The 27,301-nt window shown below is 41.4% G+C and overlaps 2 protein-coding genes across 2 annotated transcripts in view; one reads left to right on the top strand and one right to left on the bottom strand.

Annotated features, from left to right (window-relative positions):
* LOC117999112 lies at window positions 1-7,735 on the bottom strand. Its single transcript, XM_034988026.1, is given in 3 exon segments — window positions 1-514; window positions 516-666; window positions 7,390-7,735. Coding segments are annotated over 3 exon segments (1,011 nt in total).
* Window positions 7,727-27,301, top strand: part of CDR2 (cerebellar degeneration related protein 2) — a 27,830-nt gene continuing 8,255 nt past the window's right edge. Inside the window, exons 1-2 of the mRNA XM_034988069.1 lie at window positions 7,727-8,090; window positions 16,019-16,131. Coding sequence (XP_034843960.1) covers window positions 8,012-8,090; window positions 16,019-16,131 — 192 coding nt within the window. The 5' untranslated portion in view covers window positions 7,727-8,011. The remainder of the gene's footprint in view (window positions 8,091-16,018; window positions 16,132-27,301) is intronic.

The raw sequence follows: 27,301 nt of genomic DNA on the forward strand, positions 1-27,301 counted from the left end.
TTATCCCTGTAGAAAGTTACAGGAAGAATCATCACATACCTGTGGGCAAATAAAGCCTGCCCCGTACATGATGCTCCTTATGGAAGAAGGAAGAACATCCTTAGGAATGAGGTTATCTGCAAAGATCATCATGAAGTTATTGAAGAAGGTTAAGTGGAAGACTTGGAGGAAATTCATTATCAGAAAAAGGCGAAAGTTTTTCTGAGTCAAGATCTGTCTCATCAATGAGACCACGGAGGTCCAGGGGAGATCCTGTTCACTTTCTGAGAAAAGGTTTTCCCCAGGGCTTCTTGCAGGTTCAAAGTGTTTCATGTGGTATATGCCAGTGTAAATGCTGGCCGCGGCAAGAATAGCAGTGACCACAGCAACAGCTTGAAAACTGAGTAAAATTTCCATGTTATCGGAGATGAGGGCACAGAAGAGGACACTGGTGCATCCTACCAGTGATGTCACTTGGCTAATTTTAATAAGCTGAAGCCGGCTTTCGTGTCTCGTGAAAATCTCTGCAAGTAGTACACCGGGCTTGCTGAACAAAGGTAAGCGTGCTATCAAAAGCACGTAATGATACCACCAGGTGAAGTCCGCTAAGCCAGTCACCTTCTTGATAGTATTTCCAAGGGAACCAAGGAAGCAGGAAGGCTACTGAGTATAAAGGGGCACCATAAAAAACAGAACAATGTTGGGGCACCTGGGTGGCTCAGTTGTTAAGCGGCTGCCTTCGGCTCAGGTCCTGATCCCAGGGTCCTGGGATCGAGCCCCGCATCGGGCTCCCTGCTCAGCGAGAAGCCTGCTTCTCCCTCTCCCACTCCCCCTGCTTGTGTTCCTGTTCTCACTGTCTCTGTCAAATAAATAAAATCTTTAAAAAAAAAAAAAGAATTATATGATCATGACTTAAAAAAAAAAACCAAAAAAAAAAACGGAACAATGTTGACTGGAACAGCAGTCGGCCTGAGAGTTGTTGTGAAAATACCCAGTCAGGTCATTAAGAGCATTCCAGATCATTAAAATCATCTAGGAGAAAAAAGAAACAACAACACAGGATTATTTTAGTGTGGTTTATATTGATGAAAATGACTCCTGAATTTTTACTTAACGGGAAGTAACAAAAGCCAAGGGGGGACGGGGAGGAAAAGTTCACTGCTTTGAGAACCAGCAGGGGGTGTATATCCTGTAATATCCATAATCCAATAGGTTAATACCACTCCAAAAGCCAAAGTGCATTCACTTTGTGTTTAGGCATTGTACAAATATTTATATCAATTTATTAAATCCTTAAAATGATCCTATGAAGCAGGTACTACAATTATCCCTACTTTACAAATGAAACTGAGGACCACAGAAGTTAATCAATTTGCCTAGCTGATTAATGACAGATCCAGGGTCTGAGCCAAGGCAGATGACCCCAGAATCTTTGCTTTCAGTCATTATGTTAAACTGCTTCCCCATAAGGCACACAAGGCCATGCCTCCGCAGAGAATGATGACCTGTATATATACCATGACGGAGTTTTATGTAATTCCATTAGGAAAGGTTACAATATCAATGTTTGCCATTGCAAAATGCCAAAAAATACTAAGTAAGTCAAGTATATTGTTGTTGGTAATAAATGAGTAACATTATAAAATATAAGGGTTTTAAGACCATTAACTCTATCCACTCTGACTACATAACTGGTAATGAGTTACAATACAATTTGTGATTACCATGGGCCTTTTCAAGACGCAGAATATCTTTATTAATTCTAATTATTCCATATAAGTGAATTTTCCAGATAACCAAAGCTTTCCCTTTAAATTCTAAAGCTTTTATATTTTAAGTGGCAATCTTTTAACAGTTTCTTTGCCCTCAAACAGAGGATCTTGGACATGGATAACCTTTTCTTGAAAAGTCAGCTGTGTGAAGAATCAGCTCTTTGGAAAATCATAATAACATACAACTGTGGAGAAGGAGAAACTCTGTCCTAGGTGATATAACAATGAGGGCTCCATCTCACCTGGGCTTGGTAAAAGGCCACTTCTGAAATCTTGTACAGATGTAAAAAAAGCTTCACATAGTAGAAACTGAAGACAGAATTTAGCATTTCAGTCCCTAATGTTATCATAGAATATGCCCAAGCAATGGGTTTGATACTTATAAGTATCATTTTCCATGCAAAGGAATTCTTCTTCCTTTTGTTTTTAAAAAAAAAGAAAAGAAAATGGTTAAATTCACTGTTTGCATACAATAGGTGATGGGTGGCAAATTCCACTGGACACTAATTTAATTTTAGTTAAGTAAAAGTCAAAAACCACTAACTATCACCAGAGTCAACCCTTTACTTTCTCATCCATTCACTCAACATTTTTTGAGAAGTTGCCAGGGACCGTAATTTTCATAGAGTGTAACTTACTTTCATATATATATATGAATTCATATATATATGAATAAAAATATATATTTAAAAAAAATTTTTAGTGGGGCACCTGGGTGGCTCAGTCGTTAAGCGTCTGCCTTCGGCTCAGGTCATGATCCCAGGGTCCTGGGATCGAGCTTCGCATCGGGCTCCCTGCTCAGCAGGGAGCCTGCTTCTCCCCCTCCCACTCCCCCTGTTGTGTTCCCTCTCTCACTGTGCCTCTCTGTCAAATAAATAAAATCTTTATAAAAAAAATTTTTTTTAAGTAATCTCTACACCCAACATGGGGCTCAAACCCATGACCCCAAGATCAAGAGTCACATGCTCCTCTGACTGAGCCAGCCAGGAGCCCCTACTTGAATATATTTTTAATAACTCTTCCAAGTTATAAAAGCGAGATTTATCCATGAGTTTGGATATGCTTAACTAGAGGCCAAGGAGATGTGTCTATGGCATTATTATCCTCCCTACTTGGGAGGGTGCAACAGAAAAGGAACAATGAGGTGACATCCTTTAGCTAAAGTCAGACAGAAGGAATAGAACCTTTCATCTTAGTATAAAGTTGACCATTCAGTAGCTACAGACTTGCTTTGGAATATTTATTCTTGGTCTTCTCTGGACAGACTGTAACTTTGGCCCAAAGGACATATCTAAGATGGATATTAGAAATAACACATTCTGGGCTAAAATTAACAAGTCAGGAAATGACAGATGTTGGTGGGGATGCGGAGAAAGGGGAACCCTCCTACACTGTTGGTGGGAATGCAAGCTGGTGCAACCACTCCGGAAAACAGTATGGAGGTTCCTCAAAAAGTTGAAGATAGAGCTACCATACGATCCAGCAATTGCACCACTGGGTATTTACCCCAAAGATACAAATGTAGGGATCCAAAGGCATACCTGCACCCTAATGTTTATAACAGCAATGTCCACAATAGCCAAACTGTGGAAAGAGCCAAGATGTCCATCAACAGATGAATGGATAAAGAAGATGTGGTGTATACACACACACACACACACACACACACACACACACATACACAATGGAATATTATGCAGCCATCAAAAAGAATGAGATCTTGCCATTTGCAACGACGTGGATGGAACTAGAGGGTGTTATGCTGAGTGAAATAAGTCAATCAGAGAAAGACATGTATCATATGACCTCACTGATAGGAGGAATTCTTAATCTCAGGAAACAAACTGAGGGTTGCTGGAGGGGGGTGGGAGGGATGGGGTGGCTGGGTGATAGACATTGGGGAGGATATGTGCTATGGTGAGCGCTGTGAATTGTGCAAGACGAATCACAGATCTGTACCTCTGAAACAAATAATGCAATATATGTTAAGGAAAAAAAAAGAAGAAGATAGCAGGAGGGGAAGAATGAAGGGGGGGAAATCAGAGGGGGAGATGGACCATGAGAGAAAATGGACTCTGAAAAACAAACTGAGGATTCTAGAGGGGAGGGGGGTGGGAGGATGGGTTAACCTGGTGATGGGTATTAAAGAGGGCACGCTCTGCATGGAGCACTGGGTGTTATGCACAAACAATGAATCATGGAACACTACATCAAAAACTAATGATGTAATGTATGGTGATTAACATAACAATACAAAATTTTTTTAAAAAAGAAATAACACATTCTGGGGGCACCTGGGTGGCTCAGTCGGTTGAGCGTCCAACTCTTGATTTCAGGTCAGGTCATGATCTCACAGTTGTGAGATCAAGTCCTTAGTCGGGCTTGAGATTCTTGCTCTCTGCCCCTCCCCCCACTCACATGCACTTGTTCTCTCTCTCTCAAAATAAATAAATAAAATCTTAAAAAAAAAAAGAAAGAACACATTCTGGTCTTTGCTCTGATATATATGTCCCTCTTAAATCTGGCCTATTGTCTCAGTCTTTCAATGACTTGATTTATGCAACTGGAAAATAGGAAAAGGTTAGCCAAGGAAGAGGTGGGTACAGATTCATCTTCTTTTATCCCTGACTATAGTTGAAGATAATACCATGATTTTTCTGTTTTATCCCTACCTTCCTGGAATATTTGGCCAGGTCTGCACAATCTTAGTAAGTCACAAAACAGACAAATATTCAGATAACTCAAGAGAAGTTACTTGCTTAAATAATCCTTGGGAATTAAGCAGGCACTGCAGTCTATACTGCTCAGTTTCTTAGGGGAGGGCACGCTACAAGCGAGGAGTGAACAAATGACCAAATTATCTAAGTCCCTGAGCTTCACTTTGCATTGGGTAGAGCCAAAAATGATTCCAAATCTGTAGGAAGTAGGGCCCAACAATTAAAAGGGATTATGAAACCCATATGCAGACCAAGCATTGTCTGTAGACTGAATAAAGAATATTTTGCTCATATGTGCACTACTATTCTTAAAATGTTTGTAGATTCTGTTGTAATGATAAGATACCATCTGAATTTTTTTGTCATTATGCAGTGCGCGAACACTTGAAAAGTACAAGTACCATTATGTGGCGGTCAGCCAATATTTTTGGCTTTAAAGGTAATACTCAGATTTGAAAAAGCTGGAACTACCGGTGAAGACCCCATTCTAGAGAGTTACTTTTGGCCGAAGTGAGAATGAAGATTGAAGACTGGGTTGCCAAGAAGGCCAAAACAAGGGAGTCAGTTGAACCAAAAGCCAAGATACAAATTTAGTCCACCAAAATGTAGGCACTCTTCTTTTTCTTAGTTTTATTTCAGGCATGCTGAAACAAGAAGCATGCCATACCTTCTGAGCTGATCTATCATTAAGTCAGGAGGTGGGTATTTATAAACTCAGAATTTTGCAAAGGGTCATAACCTTTCCGAGTTAAATTTTTTTGAATATTTTGTTTATGTGAGAGAGTGCATGATGGGGGGAAAGGGGAGAAGCAGACTCCCCAATGAGCTGGGAGCCCGATGTGAGGCTCGATCCCAGGACCCTGAGATCATAACCTGAGCCCAAGGCAGCAGCTTAACCGACTGAGCCACCCAGGTGCCCCGAGTTAAATTTTTTAAAAAAGAATTTGAGTTAAGCACCGACCCTGTCTGAAACATGTGAATATAAGGTTTTAATAACATTATGAAAAACTCTTGTAGCCTGAACTTGTCTTTGTTTATATATACGGAGAGAGGAAGTAAAATCACCCTTAGTTCCAAATTCCCCTTATTTTCATTTGCAAAAGGAACTACCAGTATTTTGCTTTATATTATTTTCATCATAGTAAGTACTTATTTCAGTATCAAACTGAAAATCACCACTTACAATTTTTTTTAAAGCCACCACTACTATCTAAAAACTCTCCTTACCTGATTTTACTACAGCAACAAAACACAAACAAGAATATTGTATCTTTACGAGCAGGGACAAAAAACTTCTGAAACTGGGTCTTCTTTACCACAAAAGGTTTTATACAGAAGAGTTTAAATAGCAAAACGGTATAATGGTTAGGCTGGGCAGGTGTACAATGTACCCATGAATTATTAAATGAAAACCCAAACCCTTCCTTTTAGAATCAACTTGGGTTGTTATTCACTAACCTACTACCCCACCAAGTAATATTAATGTCACGGAAGAGAAGGTTCATGATTACTTCTAAGTTTTGACTAAGCAGACTATAAAAGAATGATGGAGACCCCTCCAAAGCATGGCTTTGAGCAGCGAAAGCTAACATCTCTTTTTCAATGCAATTTTTGTTCACACTTTCCCAGGGAAAAAAGTTTCCCTAAAAGGTGTCCTTAAAAAGAACCCACAAACACCAAAGACATAAAGTCTGTCTTTTTGCCATTTTAAACTATCAATAATGTTAACTTTCCATATCTTTCTTTTTTTGTTTTCGAAGGAGAATATGAAAGAACGTTTCAATACACTGACCAATTTGATTTGGAGTCCAATGAGTTATTTGCCATGGAGAAAAAAGCTGGCACTTTCAATCTTGCGGATCAGTGACTATGGGAGATGAATCTCTTGAAGGTCAAATGCCTGATTCTAGCCCTTCAGCTTCCACAAATCACCGTCAGCAAATCCTAAATCCAATCATCTCTCTTTCCAAAGAGCTCAATGTGTAGTGACTTACTTTTAGATTAAGATAGTTGGCTTTATTTTCTTTTGGCTCTGGACTATATCTCTACCTGAATTTTGACAATTAGGGCAGTAAAGGCTGTAAGCTAACCTACCTTTCTTCTTTAACCTAGCAATAAAAAGTAATCAGTAACATTTTGCCTTTTAGTACACCTGAATTCAGAAGAAAAGGATTTGCGTTTACCATTCCTCTTTTATTACTTTCCAACACCATTATTCCTTCTACATTTATTATTTGGCATTCTACTATGGGAGAGAGCGCTGCTGTCCTCTGTCAGCCGTATCTTTACCTTTACACCAAGGTCGAGAACAGTGACCTCCCGGTCACCCCGTATAAGAGTTTCTGTGTTTTGTCTGCACGAAGATGGTCAAAGCCGCACCCCCCAAACAGTATCAATTTTAACTCCGTGGAGAACGAAGTTCACTGCCCTGCTGGCCATCAAGTGCTAGGGCTGCATTCAATTCCCTCCAGGTGCAATGTCGTTACCCCGGGTACTTAACTGGCGATCTATGAACCTTTCAAAAATCGTGTGCAAAAGTGCTTGTAATTTTTTTCTAAGGAGATACCTTCAACTGCACCCTTTTCCGCCCCCAGATACTCAAATGGGCCCTCCTTTTCAGGGGAAGTGAGTACAACTCTCAGTGGGTTGGAGGTGAGCGCTCAGATGATCAAGGAGAAAACAGCTAAAAGCCCTAAACTCCCGACCGACCCTTAATTTCCCCAGATCGAGGAGCGCAAATCTGGAAGTCAAAAGACCAGAAGGGGCCAGCCGGGCAGCAGACCCCGGGCTCCCGACACCCTTCGCGCCTCCGCTTGCACGAAGGGCGCCCCACGACAACCGCCCACTGCTCGGGGGCCGGACTACCGGCCCCCGAGCCCGCGTAGCCGGTCCACCGGCTAACTGGCCGGCCCGACACCCACCACAGGCGCCGCGGAGGCCGCCACCTCCACACCCAAGACTCGGAACGCTGGCCGAGAAGCGACCGAACGCAGAGGAGAGGGCGGGGCCCTCGGCCGCACCCCTTCGCCTTTCCCCCGCCTTCTTTGTTTCTTCCGGAGTCGCCATTGGCTGCTTGCCCGCGAGACCGGGCGACCCGCGGGCCTGCAGTGAGACAGGATTGGACGACGTCGCTGCCGCTCGGCCGCCGGCCCGCTCGCGATTGGCCGAGGCGCCGCCGGGGGTTTGAATCGCGGCCCCGGCCAGGCAGGGTTCTGCCAAAGTGCCACGTTGGGCCCGGCTGCAGCGTGAGAAGCCGGCTCGGGGCATCGGCCCGGCTGCTCGTGCGGGAGCTCCAGCCGTTGGGGCCGTTGGGCGGCTCGAGGCGGGTCGGCAAGCCGGTTCGCGGCGTGCGGTGTGAACCGCTCCGCGGCGGCGGCAGCGGGCAGCAGTTCTGGTCAGGAGGCGCGGCGGAGCCTAGGCGGCGTCGCGTCCCGCCGGAGGGCGGCTCTGGCTGAGGGCGGAGGAGCCGGTGGAGCGCCCGGGGCAGCGGCTGAGGCGGGACGGCGGGGGCGGGGGCCTCTGCCCCCGGAGGAGCCGGCCGAGATGCTGGCGGAAAACCTAGTGGAGGAGTTTGAGATGAAGGAGGACGAGCCGTGGTACGACCACCAGGACCTCCAGCAAGGTGAGGGCGCGGTCGCCCCCGCTCGGGCGGGCGGCCTGGCCGGGGAGGCTGTCGGGCGCGAAACCGTTAAAAAGTTGCTCTTGCCGGCGGCCAGCGGACGCCAGGTGCGGGAAGGTCCGACGCTCACCTGGCGTGGGCACCGGCCGTGTGCCCTGCCCGCCGGGAGGCCGCTTCTGCGCAGTGACCCTCACCATCCCTGCGTGTGGGCCGGGTGCCGTTGGGAGCGCTTCCCGGGTTAGCTGGTTGAATCCTCACCGCATTCCTCGGAGGCGCAGGACGGCCTCTTCCTGGCTTGCACCCCGCGGCCTCAGCGCCTCCGGGGGACCCCCCCCCCCAGCCCGAACCGAGTGGGAGCTGCTGCAGGTGGTAGGGGCAGCAGTGCTGTGTGGCAGGAACCGTGCCGGGCCCGCCCACCTCACCCGCTCCATCCATTCCTCGGAGGGGAACTTCTCTTGTCCCCATTTCCCAGATGAGGAAAGCGAGGCTAAAACGGCCAAACGACTTCGTTCGAGTCAAGGGTGGAGGCCAGCATTTTTGAGCCCACACACTCAGAACGAGGAGTCGTAGTCACTGCCCAGACCCTATCTCTCCTTTATCATCGGTTTACAGCTTCTTCAGTTGGGTGTTAGAAAGTTGATTTTTTTTTTTTTTTTTGCCTATGCGTAGTTCGCCAGATGCCAAGTGAAAGTGGCTTGAGGCACTTCTGCCTCCGCCACTTCTTGCAGTTTGCGCTCTAGCTTTTTAGTTAAAAACAGGCATTCAGATCCTGGCCTGCCTTGGATTTCTTGCCAAAGGTGTCTCCAGAGAGAAATCTTAGAGCAGCCTTCAAATTTGGAGCCAGTGCCCCCACCTTGTTTTGCGTATTAATAGCAGGAATTTGCAGTTGGGGAAGCTTTTCGTGGGTTCTTAACACTGGTGCTCATTTAGTCCTCCCATCAAGCTATGGACGTAGTAGATAGATACTGTTATTGGGGGAGCTAGGATTTCCACTCCAAACTTCAGAACCAACTTTCTTAGCCACTATACTGAACACTCCTTAGGAATTTTTTTCAGGCATCTTCGTCTCTGCAATTCTGTAAAAAGCAACTTTTTCAGCTTTAAACTTTCACTGAAAATTAACATCTCATTTAGTTGAATATCAAATGACCGTGATGTTGGTTCATGGCAATCACTGAACTTGGGGTGGGGAGGGGGATGTAGGCTTGAATAACTTGTCTTGTTTGCCTTTTCTAAGTACAAGCAACTCTTGGGAAAAGGTGATTTTTGATACGTCGCAGTCACTTGAACCAAAGTGGTTCACCATTTCACTTAAATAGCCCAAGCTGTTCAGTGGCTGCACTGCAGTATGTGCCATCGTGTGTTCTCAGTGTCCACAGGCAAATTTGTCTTATATTTTAATAAAACCTGTTTTCAAAATTCCCCATAAGGATTGATGGCCTAGTTTGATACTTTCTCCAAGATTAATGAGGAAACCACTGCACAATTGCAGCATTTCCCTACAATAAATGAAGCAGTTTGTATAATCAAAGCTAAATATCTTTCTTTAGCAAGCATTGATCTGTGCAGGCCCCCTTTTTTTAAATCTAGCAAATTTAGCACATAATAGAGGCTTAGTTTTCGTATTTGTTGAACTGAGTGGCTCACACAGGATTACTGTTTTCATGGCTCTCTTCCATCAGGTGCTTTAGTCCACACTGCACTTCCACCCTGTGGGAAGTTGTTAGGAACAACCAGTTATAAGATGTCAGTCTATGGGAAACAAATGCAACATGTTGGCATTACATGTGGAACTCTTTAACCTCTGATCAAAACAAAGCCATCAGATGTTCAAGTTTAATGAAACCTTAATGAGCACAGGTCCGAACCTCCTTAATGTCAGTTTGCTTTTGGAATTTGTTCTCTGCTTTTCAAAAGACTTTTACATCTGTTATCACAATGGACTTTGACATAACCCTATATGTCATAACCAAGTGCGTGGAGTAGGAGTAGATGTGAAATTCCAACAATCATAACTCGTGAATATGGCCTGTAGAAGAATGAAGTCTGCCCTGTGAATGAAAGGATATCTTTGTCCCAATTTTTAAAAATTATATGTTAAAGAACACCTAAACTTCTAACGAATTTTTACGTGTGTTAATTTCTGAAAAATTTATTATCGAGTCTGTGCCAGGTATTCATCTAGGCACTGGGGTCACAGTGCCTATCCACAAGATAGGATAGATAGGATAGGATCCTATTCCTGGAGTTGACAGTCTAGGAATCTGTTTACTAGTGAAGCCTGGAGATGTTGCCTCCTGGTATGTGCCCAACTACAGTGCCTGGCACGGGGTAGGCCCTCAGTAGATATTAGATGCTGAATACAGTTTGGGAGGAAGTCCTGTTAAACAGATTGATAAGCACATCTAATGGGATTTTATCAAGTGCAGATATCTGTTGTTTTTTGGGTTTTTTTTTAAAGATTTTATTTATTTATTTTGACAGACAGCAAGAGATGGAACACAAGCAGGGGGAGTGGGAGAGGGAGAAGCAGGCTTCCCGCCGAGCAGAGAGCCTGATGTGGGGCTCAATCCCAGGACCCTGGGATCATGACCTGAACCGAAGGCAGATGCTTAACGACTGAGCCACCCAGGGGCCCCTGTTGTTTTTTTGTTTTTTAACATCCTCACTGTTAAATTTACTGAACAAGCCTTGTTTGGAGAGAGCTGTTAAAGACTTTTTAAGATCCTGTTCTCAAAGTCATTAAACTACAAACTTGTTTCCTTTAGCAATAGAAGCATTATTTAAGTAAATCGACCATATCAAAGTTTGCTGGGGAATTCTTTTTTAAATTAAAACTGCTGAAAAATTCTAACCTCGGAAGGCTGTGGACCACCATTTATACCTTGTTAGAAACATGTAAAGCTTGTACAGGCTGAAGGAGAAAACCCTTTGCTTTTACAGAACACTTTGATAAAGAGACTGTCTTTTGTCAGAGAGCTGAGTTGGCACAGTAAGAATACTGACAATGATCTCTATGGGTAAGATCCTTTCTGGGACAGCAGGAGCCTTCTGCGCAGGTAATGATGGTGCTTGCTTTGAAATGTGCCCCTGAGAACAAGGTGGAAAGACTTCAGAAACTGAGTTTTCTTTTAGTCCAGCTGCTATTATAATTGTCATTTGGTGAGCTGTGCAAGCTTAGAATAAGGTTTCAAGTTCCTACTATATGGAACGGCAAATTAAATCTTAAAGGAACCCTCATAGTTCTACTTCTTTTCGTGATGAGTGCATTTTCCATGTGTACAGCTAATTTGCTGAATCACTGTTGAAGGGTCATTAAAACTGGCACCATCATTTTTCTTGATGTTTATATTCAGGTTTTTTGCTTTCCCAATTATAGTAACGTTGGCAACAGGAGTTACACAGAAGCATCACCAAATGACGCATTTGATCTTGTAATAGGAAAAGCTTTCAGCCCCAGTGTTGTTGAATTACTGCTGCAGACTACAGCCAACATGGGAATGTGTTGTCCTCATGGTTTGTGAAAACTGCAGTAAAATAAAAATATAGCAGTGGAATTTAAAGGTTTCAGAATTCCGGAAGAAAGATTCTTTTTAAAAAATCACTCCGCTGCCAGAGCTTATCCTTTGCTTTGGCATAGGGCTGAGTAGAGTACCTGTTTAAAGCTTATAGTTTACACTGTTAAAGTTGATGATTATCACTTGCAAAGATTAATTAGTGAAAATATTAAACATATGAAGGTATTGGTAGGTTGTAATTCTCAAGCCTGCAGTAAATGTGTGGCTGCCTAGCTCAGTTCACTAGGATTTAGAAAAGACAACCTCTTAATGAAAATCCTTATTGTAAAATAGAGATGACCAGGTGCATAAGGCTTCAAAACTATATTGTTTACTTTCCTTTTGTGTCTTAATTAAAAATATAAAGGACATCGAGCATTCTCCCATTCGCCCCACTAATTATTTAGAAACCCTTCTTGGGCTTACTGCCAGCTTTTGGCTCCTTTTGGTTATAGAAGCCAGATGCTACACAACAGGAAATGAATTTTTTTTTTAAGACCAAAAAAAGACCCTTGTCTTTAAACTAACAGATGAAGTAATATCCTGTTACGCAGTGTGACTTCACAGACACTTAGTTGTAGTTGAGACTTGTTTTGCCAGAATTCTATCCTAAACTTCTATGAAATATTGAGGAGATTAAGACTTCAGGTTACTGAACCAGGTTGGGGCTTTGTTTAACTGGAAATAAGGATTGAGATAAGGACAAGTCTCAAATTCTTTTCTGCTTGCTATTTACTGGAACACTGCTGTGCTTGGCATCTCTTTCGGCTGTGTATTAAGTAGTAGATAGTTTCATAACTGAATCAAGATAGTTGAAGATGGTCTCAAGTTAGTCTTGAGTCTGGAAGAGGGTTTGGCTCAGGTTTTGATCACTAGTTAAGAACACCTTTGGTCCTTCCCAGTGAGGAATTACCACCAGGTAATAATCACCAGGAGAGACTTAAGTAATGTTTAGGTAATGTTTATATGCTTTGTCTTAAATAAGCATTACATTACATGTCCTATGAGTACAAAATAATTATTTCTGGAGCATCTGCATAATTCCTTTTGCATTTAATGAAAACAGGATATTAACTTGCCTGGGATTGTGTGTGCTTTCACTGGCAGAGCGGGCAATAAAAGCCAAGTAGCTCAACTCTGATTTCTCATTGCCATCTATAAAAACAAGTGAAAAGATTAAGTACCTCAACGGGAAATTTACTCCCTACCTGAACAAAGAAGTATGCGGACCTCCCCATGTAAAGATGGCGTACTCTCAGTATGATGACTGCGAAGTTAGAACCTGTTGACAGTAGTTTCTGTTTTGCTGTGACTCACCATGTAGATTTGGTCAGGTCAGTTAGCATCTTTGTGCTTCACATTGTCTCATTTGAAAATCCAGGCTAAATACCTTGAAAAGATAGATTAATATCTCTTAAATGCTTTGAGCTGTTTGTAAAGGTTCTATGCCTTGTGAATAGAAGATGTTATTTCATAGACTTGTTATCTCAAGTCTTAAGTACGTTAATTGACGTCATTAATATTTAAATCACAAGAGAATGTATCTTAACACCTGTCTACCAACATATATAGATTTATTATAAATGGGTGTAATGTTTTAAAATCAGCTGGAGTGGTGTGTGGTAGGTTTTGATGCTTTGTTTTTTCTTAATGAGGGAAAACTAAGTAGAATACTAATTATGCACTCTAATGGACAGGACCAGGTAACAAAAGTTGTGGCTTTTCTTTTACCACTTTCTCTAGGTTAAGTTTTAGTATCGGTGATAATGAGTAAATGCAAAACCTTGTTTGTCAACCTCTAAAAATTGTTTAAAGAGCATATGTAGTGAGGTTCCCTGTTTTCATAATAAATATTTTTCCATAATAAATACTTTATATGACATTAAGCAAAATGACTTTCCATCATACTTAGAATAAAATTTAAATATTCTTTACCATGGGCTAAAATCTTACATGTTCTGATTGCTGCCTACCCTCCAGCTTCATCTCTTCCCACTCTCCCCTTCATGCTTCTGTCACACTGGCTTTTTGTCAGGTCGTAGACTATACCAAGTTCTTTCCTGTTGGAGTGCCTCTGTGTGGCTTTTTTATATGGCGAGATCCTCATTCCTCAAGCCTCAGCTAAAATGTCCCCTCAGACTTTCCTTGTGACGTCCCTTTCTAAAACAGATCCTTTACTCATTATTACCAAATCTGTTTTTTTTCTTTCTCACACATCATATTTAATTGGTTGATAATTCTTTTTAGCTCTGCTTTAAACTGTATCCAGATTCCTACCTCTTCTCTCCATTTCTGCCAATGTAGCCCGAGCCACCATCATCTCTCACCCAGATGATTGCAGCATCCTCCTGTCACCCTGCTTCCATCTTTGTCTCTTGCAGGCTGTTTACATAGCAGCCACTCATCCTGTCAGAAGCTTTCACTGGGTTCCATTTCACTCAGAGTCAAGCCAAAATCTTGACCTTCGTAGGCCTACACAAGCTGGCCTTAGAGCTTAGAGCCCCTCTGACTTGTCACCGTCTCTGCCCCCCATACACACTTTGTTTTGGCCTCATTGGCCTCCTTATTAGCTCCAGTCACACTTCTTCCTAGAGCCTTTGTACTTGTTTTGTCTCTGCCTGGAATGCTGGTCCTCTAGATTGATCTACGGGATCATTTATTCAGTTCCTTCACATCTTGATTCTAATGTCACCCTTGTCACATGTTCGTAAAGGTCAGCCTTCCACATCCACATTCTTCATATCCCCCTAACTTTATTTTTCCTCTTTAGCACTTACTGCTATTTTTTTTATATTCTATCATGCTGTTTCTCCCAATAGAATAGAAGCTTCATGAGGGCGGGGAATTTTTTAGCTAAGTTCACTCTTATATACCTAGTGCCTAGAACAGTGTCTGGTATTAATGAATGTATGCATGCATTTATGAATGAAAAGTGTTCATCATGTTGGGAAGTTTATTTACTTATTTGCTGTCTGGCTTCTCCCATTAGTCTCTGGAAGTGTCAGGATGACAGGAACTTCATCCATTTTATTCACCATTCTATAGCTAAAGCTTAGTAGCATAGTGCCTAGCAATACAAACATTAATTTGTGAATCAATGCATACTAATAATACTTGGGCTTTGCAGCATAGTTTCTGAAGTCCTCCCTTATATATTATTTCATTTGATTTTCGCAATCTTACATTGACAGGACCGTCTTCTCTCTAGACAAGAATACCAAGTGTAGGGACCTTTAAAGTCACCATATGGAAAGTGTTAACCTGGTAAATGGTAGTCAGAACTGGACCTCAGGCCTTCCTACTCAATTCAGTGCATTTCTCACTATGTTAAAGGGCCTCCCATGAAACTTACTATGCAGGTATTTCTGTTACTGTATTAGAACTAGTGTCCTTTTTTGTATCATTAAATTTTTATTTGGGGTATTGGGTATAATACAAACAAATCCTGTCTTATGTACATATATGCCTAAGAAGAGAGAGAGTTGAAAAATGAGGTTCAAAATAGAAATAGAGTTTTGTGCTAACTCAAAGTATAAGCTACTGACATGTAATTACCTTAAAAACTAGGCGCCTGGGTGGCTCAGTTGGTTAAGCGACTGCCTTCGGCTCAGGTCATGATCCTGGAGTCCCGGGATTGAGTCCCGCATCGGGCTCCCTGCTCGGCAGGGAGTCTGCTTCTCCCTCTGACCCTCCTCCCTCTCATGCTCCCTGTCTCTCATTCTCTCTGTCTCAAATAAATAAATAAAATCTTAAAAAAAAAAACAAAAAACTGTTGCTGCGCTGCTTATCTGGTTTGCTCATCTTGGAGAGGGACATGAAGAGAAGTAGACAGTGTTCTTATTACTGGTGTATTTTTCCTTTTTTGGACTTAATTTTTAGTCTCCTTAGGAGGCCAGGATCTATAACACAAACTTTACTTTGATAGTTGAATTCACAGCAGCCAGATTTCATGGAAACTTTAGAGACTATTGAAAGATCTACCTATACTTTGGCTCAAAGATCTCCAGAAAGAAAATAGACAATGAGGATATGAATAAGTCCAGTCCATGAGCAGATAATTATGATGTTAGACATCACCACCATGAATGATCATTTCTGAACCAGTGAATACATCTCCATAAAGTGGATCACTTTTCTTCAGTCTTACAAGTAAAGGTACATAAGAGAACACATTACCTGGTAGAGGAACCAAGTTCAACTGAATTTTAAGTAGAACTCAAGTTTCTTTCTGTGCCATTCCACCTTCCATCGGGATCTGACTTAAACTTTATGTGTTGGGTTAGGTCTTAATTCATTCTTATTTTAAGGACTGGGTTATATAAAATGTTGAAGTGAGATCATTTACATTATCCTAAGATTCACTTGTTGTGCTAGATCTCCAACTTGCTGCTGAACTTGGGAAGACATTACTGGATCGGAACACAGAGTTGGAGGATTCTCTTCAGCAGATGTACACAACCAATCAGGAGCAGTTACAGGAAATTGAGGTAATTTACTCACTAAGAAAGTTACACTTTGAATTGTGGCATGTTGCTGCTGTTGACCAATCATGTTCTGCTAAAATAGCACTTTCAAAGAACCATTGGAGAGGGTGGGGAGGCTGATTTCTGTTTTCTTTATGCTTTCACAATATACGGCTAGTGAAAGAAATTTCTCTCTTCACCTTGGTGAAGTGTACTAGAAGTAAATGGCCCAGTATTTACCAGTATGTGAAGTACAATAAAGCTGTGAATATTATACTTCATTTTTTACTTTTTTCTTTTAAATGAATTATGCAATATTTCAGATATGCCAAGTGGTATAAGAGAATAATACAATGAACACCTGTGTACCCACCACCCAGCTTAAGAAACAACTAGCCACACTGTTGAGGCTCCCTCCTTGTTTTTACTCCCTTCCCCAACCACTGCCAAACACCATCCTAAATTTGGGTTTAGAAGGAAAAAATTTTAAGTTGTAGGACCTGATTTCATAATGCGTTTAAACTTCTTGTGCCATTCAGAGAATCAGGAATGCCTGGCAGGCTCAGTGGGTAGAGCATGCAACGCTTGATCTTAGGGTCTTAAGTTCAAGCCCTATGTTATGGGTAGAGTTTACTTAAAAAAAAAAAAAATCATAAAATGGATATCTTTTTCTCCTTGCTATGATCTTATTTACATTTTTGGTAGATTTTTTTTTTTTAATTAAAAGAGTACTTAATTTCCCTAGTTCAGCAAACTAAAATGAAAGATACTAGATTAAGGCATTAAAATGCAAGATGCTGGGGCACCTGGATGGCTCAGTTGTTAAGCATCTGAGTCTTGATTTTGGCTCAGGTCATGATATCAGGGTTGTGAGATTGAGCCCCCAAGAGGTTCCTCGCTTTACATGGTGTCTGCTTGAGACTCTCTCTCTCCCTCTCCATCTCCCTCTGCCCCTCCCTGCTGCTCACACGCGTCCTCTCTCTCTAAAATAAATAAAATCTTTAAAAAAAATTAAAAATAAAAAATAAATTGCAAGGTACCATCTTGTAAATGATCCCATTCAAGTAGTCCAGTTATGTGTAGGCCACCTGACTGTAAAGATGGTAATTTTGGGGAGCACCTGGCTGGCTCAGTCAGTGGAGCCTGTGGCTCTTGATCTTGGGATTGTGGGTCTGAGCCCCATGTTGGGTGTACAGATTACTTAAAAATAAAACTTTACAAAAATAAAGATGATAATTTTGGATATTAACCCAACAGTTGTCCTATTAGAATACTTTGCTCCATGCTCTACCCCTCCACACACACCTCCCCCTCCCCGCAAAAAAAGCTTTGCACTTAAAATTACAACTCCTTCCCCTCAAATTGGTACATGAGAAACAGGCCTCTTATGTCCTTATGCACAAAAAATGTGAAAGACCTTAGAACAGTGATCAGAATTTACTGAGTGGGGCGCCTGGGTGGCTCAGTAGGTTAAGCCTCCAACTCTTAACTTTGGCTCAGGTTATGACATCAGGGTGGTGAGATTGAGCCCCCCATTGGGCTCTGCAGTGGGCATGGAGCCTGCTTAAGATTCTCTCTCCCTCTGCCCTTCCCACCCACCCTAAAAAAAATAAAAATAAAATAAGGCAAATTCATAATTTCAATATCCTTAATTTTACATAGTAGCTGTAATTAAGATGTGTGTATGCAGTAGATCCTCTCCTTCATCAGGATCTATGAATATAAGCCAATGATGTGACTGGCTCTGTGAGAAGTATACTTTTATAATTCTAGGACGGTGTATCTTATAATGATATTAAAGTCATCAGCTACCATTTTTAGCACATTCTATATCAAAAGAGCATAGAACATGCCATGCCCAGAATTGAATGTACAGTTGGCCAGAAACCTAAAAATACAGAAAAACCGGGTGTTTTTAAAACTGTTAAAACCAGGGGCGCCTGGGTGGCTCAGTCGTTAAGCATCTGCCTTCGGCTCAGGTCATGATCCCAGGGCCCTGGGATCGAGCCCCGCATCGGGCTCCCTGCTCGGCGGGAAGCCTGCTTCTCCCTCTCCCACTCCCCCTGCTTGTATTCCCTCTCTCGCTGTGTCTCTCTATGTCAACTAAATAAAATCTTTAAAAAAAAAAAAAACAAAAACTGTTAAAACTAGCTAAGTATCATACATGGTCAAGGAATTCATACCTGCTTTGTGTCATAGACTTTGCTTTATAACTCATCAGAAGATTGCATAGAGCAGTCCTAGGGCATATGCATGAAGACTATCATATACTGTGAGATACATCTATTTGTATTTGGGTAGAAACATAGTCTTAATACACCGTATTGATGTTTTCTGTCAAAGCACCTATAAATCACTATAACTGAATACTATAACTGATACTTATTTTAGAATATCTCCCAAGTATAAATGAAAAAAGTACAAATATTTGCATACATAAGAGAATGATGCCTGTTTGTTACCACAGGAGATCACAAACACAATTGCTTTATGATCTAAGTTACTTATTCTCTACCTTCTCCACCCCCCCCCGCCCCCGGTGGTATTGAGGTTGATTAAACAGTTAAGACAGATTGTTGACATTCTGAAAAAAATCCACAGATCTTTGAGATTCTCTAAATCTACAAGTAATAGGGGCGCCTGGGTGGCTCAGTAGGTTAAGTGTCTGCCTTCAGCTCAAGTCATGATCCCGGAGTCCTGGAATCAAGCCCTACATCGGGCTCCCTGCTCAGCGGGGAGTCTGCTTCTCCTTCTCCCTCTCCCCGCCCCCCGCCACTTTGTGCGCTCTCTCTCTCTCTCAAATAAATAAATAAAATCTTTAAAAAATAAATAAATGTACAAATAACACTATATCATCTATTGTCTTCCTTAAGATGTTGCAAAGTATGATGGAAATGAAGTATCTAATTCAGATATTAATGATTAAATATAAATTTAAATTAAATATATGTATAAGCATTCAAATAAATTTAGTCTGGAATATTCCGGAACCATTTTCATGAATCTTGTTTCCATAATAGAGCACGCAGCCCCCTAGTTCATAGATCCAAGCATTGTAGCATTCAACATTTTACTCTTAGTCCAAAGCTGTGTTTTGACTGAGAACAACACTTTCATAGATTTCTTCTCTACCATTGCAGTTGGCTTTCTTCTTTATGTTTATAAATCACTTATGAAAGTCAGTGAGGTTAGGACAAAATGGGGAGATGAAATGGCCGTGCTGGTTAAGCCCGCTTACCAGCCAGAAAACCCTACCCACCAGCACCCCACACACCCCCAGCACAAACTGGCCTTATTGCCTGCTCAGGTCACGTCTGTTCCTGTGCAGACTCACAAGTCACAACATAGACTTCCAACAGTCTAAAACAAGGAAAGCCTGATGCTCTTATAAAAGGAAGCAGGCAGCCAAAGAGACTAATTCCCTACTAAAAGGTGACCGTTGCATTATGTGCTTCTTATTGTAACCTTCAGGAACCCCCTAAGCTTTATAAGGGTTCTTTCTTTAATTCACACCTTATGTCAGTTGTTTTTTAAGTAAACTTTTTATTGAAATACGCATATAGAAAAACACAAATCCTAAATATATAGTTGAATGAGTTTTCATAAAGTAAATGTACTGATGCAACCAACACCCAGATAAGAAATGAAAACATTATCAGCTCTGCCAGTTGTCACTCCCACTAACCAGTATTCTAACATCTAGATTAGTTTAGCCTGTTTGAACTTTACCACTTATACAAGTTTTAAACTAACTTTTCAGAATGTTTATTGGGACTTTTCCTGACTAGACAGGTAATACATGATCCTTTTTTAAAGTTAGAAAAAGTTGAAAACCAGAAAGTCAGCCCTTATCCTACCACCCAGAAAAATTTGAAATGAGACAATCCAGAAGAATAGTACTGGAACAAACTACTAAGAGTGGATAAAGAATCGTGCAGAACTGGCAAAAATACTAGGATAAAATCCCCCAAACTGTGACATGTTATAGGCATTATAGAAATAGACAACCAGGAAACTGTCCAGGGTATTTTGTAAGTTGAACCACAAGTGTGTTTTCAAAGACTCTGAGTGGGTTTCACATAATCCTCATAAAAATTGATTTGATTTGATTTGATTTATTTTATTTTATTTTTTTAGTGATTTTTTTTTTAAGATTTTATTTGAGAGAAAGAGAAAGAGCATGCACACAGAGGGAAAAGCAGGCTCCCCACTGAGCAGGGAAACCGATGCCGGGCTTGATCCCAGGACTCTGGGATCATGACCCCAGCTGAATGCAGATGCTTAACCATCTGAGCCACCCAGGCGCCCCTGTTTTGTTTTGTTTTAAAGATTTTATTTGAGAGAGAGATCGAGAACGTGCGTGCGCACACGAGTTGGGGAGGGGCAGAAGAGAGGGAGAAGTGGGCACCCCGCTGAGCAGGGAGCCTGCTGTGGGGCTCGATCCCAGGACCCTGGGACCATGACCTGAGCCGAAGGCAGACACTTAACCAACTGAGCCACCTGGGTGCCCCTTAGTAATTGTTTTTAATGAAAAAGAAATTAAACTATTGAAAATAATGATTAGCTTCAGAGATGCCTATAGCCTATATGACTTTTATTCGGTGTTGATGTGACTCGCCTAATTTTTCAAGATTCCAGAGCAAGTTTTTCTCTCCTGGATGAGGAGGGAGGAGAGAAACTTTGGAGAGTAATGAGATCTGACACCATCAGACATAATCGGATTCTCTTAAAGATTCCTACAATCATGTAAGCAAGCCTACAGCCTAATGTTTTTATTGCATCTCTCCTTGGAAACCTGCATTATTCCTACAGGACTTGTCACTACCACTTAAAGTAGTATGGTCTTCAGGGCATCCCTTGTTCCAAGAGCTTATGTCTTCCTTGGAAATTTTAAAGCATTTTATGCTTCCTTTACTACATTTATCAATATTCTACTGTATGTTTATTGATTTGTTCTAGCACCCCCCAGCCCCCACCTATTTCCCATTGCAACATTGAAGGCTGTTGCTGTGTTTATCCATGGTCTTTCACACATAGTAGATCATCGATAAATACTTGTTGAAATCAGTATCCTTTATTTTTTTTTAAGTAAGCACCGTGCCCAGCATGGACTTGAACTCATGACCCTGAGATGTGAGAGTCACATGCTTTACTAACTGAGCCAGCCAGGCACCCCTTGAAATCAGTATCTTTTTAAGATTTTATTTATTTATTTGATAGAGTTACAGCGAGAGAGGGAACACAGGCAGGGGGAGTGGGAGAGGGAGAAGCAGGCTTCCCGCAGAGCAGGGAGCCCGATGCGGGGCTCGATCCCAGGACCCCGGGCTCATGACCTGAGCCGAAAGCAGATGCTTAATGACTGAGCTACCCAGGCGCCCCCCTTGAAATCAGTATCTTAAGAGAGGAACAGATAAACAATTTGCAGAGCACTTCTAATGATTCCTAAACTGTGGGTTTCTACCTCTGGAGATTTTTTAAGGTGATAGAAGGAGCTCTGGCTTCAGCATTAGAAGATTCAGGTTTAAGCCCTCGATTCTGTGGCAAATAGCTAGAGACTTTCGGCATGTGAATCACCTCTCCAAACCATGTTTGCTCTGCTGTGTAATGGTGGTAAGAGTGCTTGCTCTACATTGGCACAGGGTTGTTCTGGGGGATGAGGTTATGTAAGTGTATGTATTTTAGACTATAAATTGTTGCACAGTTTATCTGTGTTACTTTAGTAATGAAAGAATTTTAATTTAGAAAAAAAATAAATCCTTTTCAATTACTGGAAAATTGGTCTTAAGAACAAGCCAAGCTTTTAATAGTGATATTATATTATAGATGGTTTTTATTTTCATATTCATGCCCTTTTTTTTTACCATTAAAATTTCCTACAGGGAAAATAAAATTTTTTATTAAGGGAAAAGAGGTTTTTCAAAGGTAATAGGAAATATTTCTTCAGTATTGTAGTAGGTCATTTTGATACTAAATTCAGAGGATTCGGGTGGTAATCCTTAATATAAGGATAATCCCAACACTGCCTAAAAGCCAAATTTCCATTTCATTCCTTACGTGTTTTTAGTTGGGGTTGTGTCTGTCTTTTCCTGCATTCCAGGTCAAGGTTCTGCAGTTACAAATAGGTGTTACTATAATCTTGCTTTCCTTTCTTTTTTAAAGGTTTGCCTCAGTTGTTAAGGTGACCTATTTATAGCTTTTGTGTACAACCTGAACCTTGTACTCCTAGTCAAGGTGGCATCCTACACAAATTCCAAGACACGTGTGCAATAACTTATGGAACTTAAACTTTGATACTCTGGCCTATAAAATTGACATTTTTGCCTGTGTTTTGCTATTCTCGTGTTTCCCTCCCCATGTTTTGCTTAAATGTTTCCCTTTTTGCTATTTACTATGACAGATGCTTTTGTACTTGAGCGGTTTTTGGCACTTGAATTTTGGGATCTTGGCAGTCCTGTCAGATTCATTTGAGGCTGTGTATCAAAGATTCTGAATGAAGAAAAACAGAACATTAGAAGCATATCTGTGCCTTTAAATGAAGGGTAGAAAATCAACTAACCCATTTCTTTCTACATTCAGAAAAAATTTGATAAATACTAATTTGAAACTTTGGAGACCAAGCATTAAAGCAGTGTCTGACCACATAGAGTTCTGATTCTCTGGCCCTATATCACTACTTGCTGAGAGAGCTAATAATTTTTCTTTTAAGTTGCTGACCAAGTTAGTCAGACTTCTTTGTTGGGTAACCTATTACAGATTCTTGGGTGGAGGAGTAAAGGGCTTTTCTGATTAGTTTTGATTTAATAATAATAAGATTAAACTCCTACCATGTGAAAACAAGCTCCCTGCCATTCTTTAGATTGTCCTTAAAGCCAAGCCCTCTAAGATCAAAACATCATAAACTCTTCATAAATGGTTTCATTGTGTTTTTATCACAGGTTTATATATCAAACGAGGGGACTTACTGTAGTGTTTTGTTTTTTTTTTTTTTTAAATAACACTAGTCCTCCTCACCCCCCAAGTCTGTGGTTGCACTTTCCGAAGTTTCAGTTGTGTGGTCAGCCCCCATCCAGAAGCGGATGATTCATTCTCCTTCCGTCGCATGGTCAGAAGGTCCCTGGTAGCTTCACACTCTGTCATGGCGCCTGCGTCACTCACCTTACTTATCTCATTACGTGGTATTTTATCATCTCACGTCATCATAAGCACAATGAGATCTTTTGAGCAAGACCACACTCACATAACTTTTATTACAGCATATTGCTATAATTGTTCCTTTTTTTTTTTAAGATTTTTTTTATTTTTTTTGACAGCGAGTGAGCATAAGGAGGGGGAGCGGCAGGCAGAGGGAGAAGTAGGCTCCTTGCAGAGCAGAGGGCCCGATGTGGGGCTCGATCCCAGGACCCTGGGATCATGACCTGAGCTGAAGGCAGACGCTTAATGATTGAGCCACCCAGGCGCCCTAATTGTTCCGTTTTATTATTAATTTCTCACTGTGCCAAATTTATAAATTAAACTTTATCATAGGTATGTATGTATGTATGTGTAGGGGGAAAAACATAGTCATATATTTAGGGTTCAGTGCTATCCATGGTTTCAGACACCTACTGGGGGTCTTGGAATATATCACCAGTGGACAAGGGGGGACTGCTGTAGCCCCTTTGTACTTTATTTGCATATTTACTTGTTTCCTTTATATTGGCCACAACTCTAATTTGAACATTATTATATCTTTAAAAGGGGGCAATGGGGCGCCTGGGTGGCTCAGTCAGTTAAGCACCTGTCTTCGGCTTAGGTCATGATCCCAGGGTCCTGGGATCGAGTCCCACATCGGGCTCCCTGCTCAGCGGGGGCAGGAGGGGGCTGCTTCTCCCTCTCCCGCTGACTGCCACTTCCCCTGCTTGTTCTCTCTCTGTCAAATAAATAAATAAAATCTTTTAAATAAATAAAAGGGGGCAACAATTTTGGGCCCACATAATAGCTGGTAGGAATTATGTCTTTCAGATTACTGGGAGGTATCTGCCATGGGAATAAATACAGACAAGTCTATAAATGGGGAAAGAGGGGAAGGAATTAGTGGCTATTAGGACCTTTTCCCAAGAGGGTTATAACCAAAGCCCTTCTTAGAATCTTTCAATTAAGTCTCAACATTTTAGCAGTCTTAGTTGTGGTATAGAGCACGATAAGCTGTTGTGAATAGAGGTCTAGAAATTGCCATTTTGGGGTGCCTGGCTGGCTCAGTCAGTAGAGCATGTGGCCCTTAATCTCAGGGTCATGAGGGGGTGGAGCCTACTTAAAAGAAAGAAAAAAACCTGCCATTTAGCCAATATTTTTTGAATTCCTACTATGTCAGGAATTGTGCTAAATGGACTAGAGAGAGAATAGGCTTCCCTTTTCAAGGAGGGTTAGAAAGACTGGACACTAACAAACACTTTGGTTGTTTATTGTGCTAATTGTTTTGAAGGAAATTAATAAGGTGCCTTAGGAGGAGTGCTGCTTGAGACAGGGTAGTCTGGAAAGGCTTCTGAAGAGGTTATGTTTGAACAGAGGCCTAAAGGACAATCAGAGTTCTTAACCATTTTTGTGCCATAGATCCCTTTGGCTGTCTGGTGAGATCTGTGATGATCCTCTTAAAATATATAGAATAAAAGGGAATCTCTTATATTGAAATGCCTATCAAAATATTGAAAAAAATATTGAAAAAATAAATGTGTGATATGGAAATATGTTTTGTTATTAATAGATTAAATACCAAGATATAATTGTCAACCTAAAAACTAATTTCAAATAGTGATGAGTATAACCAATAAATCAACATTTCTGCAATCACTTTCACATGATATGAAAATACCTGTGATTTCTGTTGGTGATGAAGTCCTAGGTACACCCTCATACTACTGATGGCTCCATTCAAAAGCAAAGGAGGTGCTAAGTGTCAGAAATTAGAGAAAATGAAGATGTAACTTCTCCCTCATTCAAATTCGCAGATGCTCTCAGTTCTGTCTGTGGACCTCAGGTTAAGAACTGCTGGATTAGATGGAACCACCCAGGAAAAACACATCCCTGAAAGGAAGGGGGAACTTGCTTAGAGTGAGACAACTCCACAATTTTAGGGTAAAGGTGCGCTGAGTGTGAAATAAGGATGAATCAATAGCTACCTGGTGAAGCTGAAAGAGCCACTTAAGAGATGGTTGGGAAAATAATTAATTTACACTGAAACACAAATAGATGATAGGGATTATTGGGGTTCTTTTAGGTATGATTAAAATTGTAGTTAAAATGAAAAGTCTTTTCTCTTAGAAATATATGAATATGTATATCTGACTTAAGATGTCTTGGATTTGCTTTAAAATGATTGGGGATGAGAGAAGAAAAGTAGAGATGCAACAAGATTGATGATAATTGTTGAAACTGGATGATGGATAGATGAGGGCTCATTAAACCACTTTTCCCCATTTATATGTTTGAAATTATCCATAATAAAAAGTTTTAAAAACGCAGTAGATAAAATTAGCTATTTGTAAAGTGTAAAGAGTCCGTATTTGGGTAGACTGAGGAAGCGGCACAGAAGGTCAGGACAGCTAATGTGTTACTGTGGGGAAGTGTGATTGCAAGAACATATGACATGGAGCTGGTAAAGAAGGCTGCTGGAACAGTTATCATATCGCTTCATCTTAGTGAAGAGCTGCAATTAAACTAAGTCTTAAGGAGGGAAACGGTAAACATTAAGCTTAAGAATCATTGTTGATCCAATGGAATATTATGCAGCCATCAAAAAAGACATCTTGCCATTTGCAACGATACGGATGGAACTGGAGGGTATTATGCTAAGCGAAATAAGTCAATCAGAGAAAGACATGTATCATATGATCTCACTGATACGAGGAATTCTTGATCTCAGGAAACAAACAGGGTTGCTGGAGTGGTGGGGGGTGGGAGGGATGGGGTGGCTGGGTGATAGACACTGGGGAGGGCATGTGCTATGGTGAGCGCTGTGAATTGTGTAAGACTGTTGCATCACAGACCTGTATCTCTGAAACAAATAATACATTATATGTTAAAAAAAAAAAAAAGTAGGAAGGGAAAAATGAAGGGGGGGAAATCAGAGAGGGAGATGAACCATGAGAGACTATGGACTCTGAGGAGGGGAGGGGAGTGGGAGGATGGGTTAGCCTGGTGATGGGTGTTAAAGAGGGCACGTACTGAATGGAGCACTGGGTGTTATATGCAAACAATGAATCATGGAACACTACATCAAAAACTAATGATGTGGGGCGCCTGGGTGGCTCAGTCTTTAAGCGTCTGCCTTCGGCTCAGATCATGATCCCAGGGTCCTGGGATCGAGCCCTGCGTCGGGCTTCCTGCTCAGCAGGGAGTCTGCTTCTCCCTCTCCCTCTCCCCCTGCTTGTGTTCCCTCTCTTGCTGTGTCTCTCTCTGTCAAATAAATAAATAAAATCTTAAAAAAAAACTAATGATGTAATGATGGTGATTAACATAACATAATAAAATAAAAATAAATAGGCAAGATCATAACCTTAAAAAAAAAGAATCATTGTTGATCCAAGTGAATGCTGATGCTTCCTGGACCCAAGAGAAAGCGACATTAGTTTGGGGGAGGGGAGACTTCCATGTCCAAGAGCAACATTTCTCTAATAAGTGTGATCCATGGACCACTTGTGCTGACATCCCTGGGGCTTTTGCTGAAAATGCGGAGTGCTGGCTCTACCCCAGTCTCACTGACTCAGAATTTTAGAGGAAAGGGGCCCAGGTTCCCATAGTTTAATAAAGCCCCCAGGTGAATCTTAGCACACTCAAAGTTTTTGAACTATAACTGTGGGTAAGATGACAGTAGCTGCCTCTTACTGAGCAGTTTTACCATATGCCCACGCCATGCTGAACCCTTCACACACTTGAACCTTACAGCAACTGTTGTGAGATAGATGGTGAGGAAATCTCGCCTGAGAAAAATTAAGCTACTTGCCAAAGGTCACCCGGTTAGAAGTGGTGAAGCAGAACTTCAAACCAAATTCTAACTCCAGAGCCAATGCTCTTAGCTACTGCTGCCTCCCACCAGGCTCTTTTCTTTGATCTTGTGCCCACCAAAAGTTTTCTGTGGGAATTGACCTCTCACTTGCCTTTTACGAGGCAGGTGTGTCCTAAGAGGATGTGAATATTCCAGTCATTGGGCAGAGACAGC

The sequence above is a fragment of the Mirounga leonina genome, unplaced genomic scaffold (assembly GCF_011800145.1).
Source record: "Mirounga leonina isolate KUSES-001 unplaced genomic scaffold, KU_Mleo_1.0 Mir_448, whole genome shotgun sequence".
Taxonomy (NCBI): Eukaryota; Metazoa; Chordata; class Mammalia; order Carnivora; family Phocidae; genus Mirounga; species Mirounga leonina.